This window comes from Marmota flaviventris, chromosome 3, assembly GCF_047511675.1.
Source record: "Marmota flaviventris isolate mMarFla1 chromosome 3, mMarFla1.hap1, whole genome shotgun sequence".
NCBI lineage: Eukaryota > Metazoa > Chordata > Mammalia > Rodentia > Sciuridae > Marmota > Marmota flaviventris.
This window is the reverse complement of record NC_092500.1, coordinates 109,330,456-109,336,455: the sequence shown is the minus strand read 5'-3', so window position 1 is coordinate 109,336,455 and position 6,000 is coordinate 109,330,456. Positions and strand designations below refer to the sequence as shown.

The 6,000-nt window shown below is 41.9% G+C and overlaps 1 protein-coding gene across 1 annotated transcript in view; it reads right to left on the bottom strand.

Annotated features, from left to right (window-relative positions):
• Window positions 1-519: 519 nt before the first annotated feature.
• Window positions 520-6,000, bottom strand: part of Fut10 (fucosyltransferase 10) — a 200,049-nt gene continuing 194,568 nt past the window's right edge. Inside the window, exon 8 of the mRNA XM_071610222.1 lies at window positions 520-599. Within this exon, the coding sequence (XP_071466323.1) occupies window positions 578-599 (22 nt within the window). The 3' untranslated portion in view covers window positions 520-577. The remainder of the gene's footprint in view (window positions 600-6,000) is intronic.

The following is a 6,000-nucleotide window of genomic DNA, read 5'->3' as shown; positions in this document are numbered from 1 at the left end:
ACTTAGTTTCCTAAATGTTTTGAAAGTAATCATACTTTACTAGCTCCCTAACCAACTTGGTTATTTAACAATAACTAAAATCTAAGTTCTTCCCACCCAGTTCTATTTGACCCAATTCCTTTCCCCCTGAATTTCAGGAAGTACATATGGTATGCTCTTATTTTCACAAATGGATCCTATTGTCCCCTAACTTCATGGCCTACATTTGGGTCTGGTTCTCAACTGTATTCACTCTTATATAGTTCCCCTCTGGACATCTCAGAATCAATCCTCCTGATGACATTTGATCTTTCCATCATGTGTTGCCCCAAGCATGGACATGAACCCAGCCATTAACTCCAAAAACAGATCTGAGACCAAGTCGTAACATACTGTTAAATAAATATTGACTAAAAACTTGGAAAAGTTGATGGGGTTCAGTACATGCTACCCCCAAAATATGGCACCTTGGCATTTGAGAAACCAGCAGAAAGAAAATTATCAGTAGAGCCTTCCCCTGACCTTCTCCCCTGGAGTAGGTCATAAAACGCAGGAAAAATCTTCTGGTCTTCCCCTGAAGCAGGCATAAGAGACTTGTTCAAGGGGTACTGTTCTTATACCTAAAAGAAAAGAAATGATGCGTTAAGTGCCCAAAAGAATGTGAACAAACAACTTATGGAATTCTTCCCAGCTGATTATACCCTCTTGGTCCAGGTGTTTTTCCACAACTGACTATTTTTCATCAAATCTCACATTAAAAATACACAGATTTCCCTGATTCTTTGGGTCTTCATTTCTGAAGTTTCTTGTGTCATATAAAACTTGTATTCGATAATTTTGTGTGCTACCAAGAGATAAAATTACAATAAATTTGGCTTAAAGACTAATTGACTTTATTTGTATTCTAAAATTGGGCAATATCTCATTCTATAAAATAGGATGGATATCCTGATGAGCTGAGCAGAAAGGTTTGGCTTTATAGTAAAAAAGGCCTGAAGAAAGCAAATCAAAGACTGATACTTTCTTTATAGGATAAAAGTAGAGGGAATTTCCTTATCATGGTGGTCCAGGTACATACTGATTGGTTGCTGTGAATATCCTGGTTTTTAGATAACTGGCTTGTTTCAAAGTTCAGTCTGATTGCATGACTTCTAGTGCAAGTGACTCCATTATGGATTGGTCCCTTAAGCAGGAGCTTAGTCCAAAACAGTGGGCTCTCATAAATTTTGTTCAACAATATTTTTTTTCCTATTAATCTCCCTTTGTCACAGGGGCCTCCTAAGACCTAGAAATAGGTAAAGAAAATAATCCTTTCCTCCCTTACAAAGACATAAGGGAGGTATGTTATTTGGCCTTCAATTGCTGTAATAAACACCTAAGGCAATCAGCTTACAAAGAGAAAAGGTTTATTTTCATTCTACTTCAGAGTTTTCAGTACATAATTGGTTCATCCCATTGCTTTGTGTCTGTGACAGCACATCAAGACATGGAGAGCAAAACCACTCACCTTATGACCAGGCAGTAAAAACAGAGAGAAAAGAGGAAATAGCCAGGCCCCACAATGCATTCTGAGGACATACCACTCAATGAACTAAAGACATCCTGCTAGGCCCTACTTCTTAAAGTTTCCACAGTGTCTTAATAACACCAAGCTAGGGACCAAACCTTTATTTAATACATGGGCCTTTGGTGGAGATTTACAAAATAGAGCAGGAGGTGTTACATGTGTGCACATGTGTATACATACAGGCGCGTGCAAACACATGGTTTGCAGAATTGTCTCCTTCTTTTGACGCTCCTCCTGAGATACCAGCACTACACAACAAAACTTCTACTTTGGAGATCTGGGTTCCCTAGGCCCCTCCTTCCAACTCAGAGGACCCAGTATCAGCCCAGCAGTGACCTCCTCCTCAGAGGGGTCTCCATGAGGCTTCTTTTCCAGGAATCTGAATTTTAATTATTACAACCTCTTTCTTTTGGTTCCACAGCCCTAGAGGCAATAGCTGCTTCTTTCGTTTGCCACCTCTAAGAAACCCTTTTGGTCACAAGTTAGCCCTAGGCCTAATTAATAATTCTTATTATGGCAATTCTCTCTGTTCAAGTGACTGGCATGGTTCTCTCTCCAATCTAGGCTTGGAATGGCACAATGGCAGAGCTGGGACTGCTCCAGGTTGCCTTTGGAGTTCATTCCTTAGCCATCACCGCAGGGAGGGAAAAACACAAACAGAAAGCAAAGTGATTTTTTTCTTCCACTTGTCAACACAAGCCAGCTTCTCCTCACACATAATCTTAGGGATGCTATTTTACCCAGGAGGAAGACAGCCTTCCACACAACCACATAGCACAGTTTGGCTTCTCACTATCTCCTATCCAACATAGGATCTGGGCTTTAACTTTGCAAAACCTATAGGGTGTTTTTCCAAAACAAAAGAGCTGTTGGCCCCCAAAGGTGTAATCAAGTTTCCAGTTCTAACAATGCAAGGAAACACTGACATTTTGAAAGGAAAGCTGTTGTTTTTCTTAGGTTTTTATATATCTCAAGGCCAGCTCCTTAGGGCCAACTCAAGGTCAAAGTATTTTCTCAGGAGTGTCTTCCAGGGAAACACACTTTTGAAGCACAAACTGTAAGGTAATTGCTGAGATGCACAGCGGAGACCCACTCCCCCACACTACCCTTACTCCCACCAAAGCAAACACCAGTGGTCCTGGGATTTTTTTTTTCACCTGGATTATTTATTTAATTTATTGTCTGCTTTGGCAAAAATAAAATTAACAATTCAAGAACTCGGTGGTATATCTAAGGGCAGATTTGAATGCTGCTGGGATGAGAACTAGGAACTAGGAGAGTCCTGATACTAATTTTCCCACATCTCTGCGCTAATTTTTGTGTCTATATATTCACCAGCCTTCCCCCCTCCCCCCTTTTCTGTCACACCCCTGCCTCTTGACTTAATGTAAATAAGCCTGGCAGACTCCTGCTTCAGTGGGTTGTTTAGGATTCAGGTTCATGTTTTATAAAATAGGGAACCTGCTGTGGTTTGGATCTTAAATGTTCCCCATGTGATGAAGTCATGGACCCCAGCTGATGGCACCGTGAGGGGATGGTGGAATCTTCAGCAGCTAGCGCCTAGTGGAGGAAGTTAGGTCATTAGGGGCTTGCCCTTTAAGGGGAATTGGGGACCCCAGCTCCTTCTTCTTTCTTCTGGCTTCCTGACTGTTCTTAGATAAACAGATTTGCTCCACCAGGTGGTCCCTGCCCTGATGTCCTGTCTCACTACCATCTCCAAAACATTGGAGCCAGGTGACCATGGACTGAAACCTCTGAAACTGAGAGCCAAAATATAAAAATTTTCAGTTGATTATCTTGGGTATTTTGCCACAGTAATGGAAAGTTGACTGATACAGAAATCAACCTCTCCTTTTGGGGGGGGGGGGGGGGCAGTGAGCAGAGAGGGAGCAATCATTGATTTAACTAGGCCATGCCCTATTGCACTTATCATGAATGTCTCAGAACTTACCTATTGCTCAATTCAGTCAGATATTTATATTCCCAAAATAAATCCATTAAATGTCATCAGCTAAGTGCTTAAAGAAAACTAAATTTCTAACTAATTCTGGAGTCCTTGATACAGCCACCTTGCTTCAAAAATTAGGAAAGGACAAAACAGAAAGCGTAATAGAAGAGGAAAGGTTTACCAAGGCATTAGTTGCCCTGTGGGCATAATAAATGCTAAGCCAGATTTATTATTATTATAATATGTACAATAACATAGTCCCACAAGTAAAATGCATAATATGATTATAATGTTTATTGCATATAATACAATGAAGAGTTTTTAGTAAGAGGAGTAGAAAAGGAGAAATGGGGACTGTGCCCTTGCTGAGAAGCCCACTAGAGGCTCATATGGCTAAGAAGAAAGGCCCACACCCTGTGAGTTATTCCCAAGGCCCATCCAAGGTCACAGAGCAGTTTCCCTGACTGACTGCCAAGGCCCTGGAGCCCCTGGGGAACAGCAAAATTCTTTGTGCCCCACTCCTAAGAGTTCTTCGTGTCAATTTCATTCATCTCTAACCTATGACTCTTCAGCTCCCCCTTACACCCTCAGACTTGCACACCCTAGCAGCCACAGCCATACTCTTAGGACTTTGTCTCATCTCTGGATCAGGCCCAGCCCACTCTTGGTGAATCTGTCATTGTCAGCCCAAACCAGTCTCCTCTTGGCATGGAAGTATGGCATCCCCCCTCTGGGCCACTGATCCCAGACACTATTCTATCTTGGGTCCTAACTCAGTTTGTCTCCTACTCACATTTCTCACCCTAGATGAACACCAGAACTGGCTCTCTTCCTCTAGCTTCCTTGTCTCAAGGACAAAGAGAGGATACATTTATCAGGAATGATGATACTGAAACCAGTTAGATTGGGAGGGGCCCTTACGAGCCTATAACTGAGCCCTGCCCCAGTGGTTCACTGTTGTTCCAAGTTACCATCTTGCCAAGGTTACAGTTAGAGAGAAGATCCAAACATACTACTAGTAGGAAAAAATTAGATACATAGATAGCTAGACACAGTTATCTATAGGCAGGTGGTAGGTGGGCAGAGACTGATATAAAAACTATATGGGGAGGGGGGAGGAAGAGAGGGAGAGGGAGAGGGAGAGGGGGAGAGGGAGAGAGGAAGAGGGAGAAGGGGAGGGGGGAGGAAGGGGGAGAGAGAGAGGAGAGGAAGAGAGAATGTGCATTAAAAAAAAAAAAGAGAGATCCACAAATTCTGATGTTATGAACTCTATTATTTCCAAGGGAAGAGCTATCTCTATCTATCTTAAAATCCATAGTACAGGATCATATTAGTGACTGCCTAGGCCCTCACACCAAAAGAAGCAAAAACAAACACACAAACCAACAAAATCCCAGAATGCTCTACTTACACAATAATATTTTCTATTTGCAAATTATTATCAAACACAGACACTCTGCTAATGGTCTTGTTAATTATTTCATTTAATCCTTGCTCCAACCCTAAGAGTTGGTTCGGTTAATATCTGCATTCTGTGGAAGAGGAAATGGAGGTATAAAGATCCAGGTACTTGCTGTCTCACTTGAGCTGGTAGGAGGGGCTTTTTATTTCACTCTGTGTTTTGAGAACTATGCCTTCCTTCCTCCTCAGCTCAAATCTTACCTACCACGCCCAGTGCAGCACAAGGTCAGTCAGGTGCCCTGACATCTCCTTTGTGGGTATTGATTCACTGACCTCCTGGAAGGATGAGCAGATGTGGCCCAGCTCTGACTGTGCCTCCAACACTTCTATTAGCATGGCTGGTGAATGTGCCCTCACTCCTTCACCTTCAGGGAGAGAGAGGTGCATGAGCAGAGGGCCTGAGGCAGCATGGACAGCTCCCTGTAAGAAACACTCCCGAAATCAGAGGCATTCCAGAGTGGCCAGGGACTGTTCACACCCCAAAGCACCCAGCTTCCCAGTTCTGCAGTGTCCTCATTTTACAGAGTGTCAAACAATTCTCTTTAAGAGATTAGCTTTGTCCAAACACCAATTAACACAGGTAGCTAAAATCATGGAATCAAAGTGAATCCTTTTAAACCCTTGAGAACCAGCTACCCATCATGGCATTGAAATGAGAATTAATGTCAGTATTGACTGTGGCTTTGTGGGGGCGGGGGGAAGGCACATGGTCCCCAAATTGCCAACTAATACAGCAGCTCAGATACATGTGGGGATCATTCACAGTTGAAATTTTGAATATTTTCTAGCACTCCTTTTCTGCTCACCTGTCCAATTACTTTTGAGTCCTGGTAGGGGACAAATTCATGATTTAACAGATCTCATTTTGAAAAACTCTCCAACTTTGTTACCAATTTTAAGTGCATATGATTTCAGACACACTGTATATTATTATGATTTAATTGTATCTGTATTTATTCATATTACAGTTCTTATAATACTAAAAAGTATCTTTAGGTTTATTAAGAAGATACAAAGTAAAAGCATTCATCATTTTTATACATTT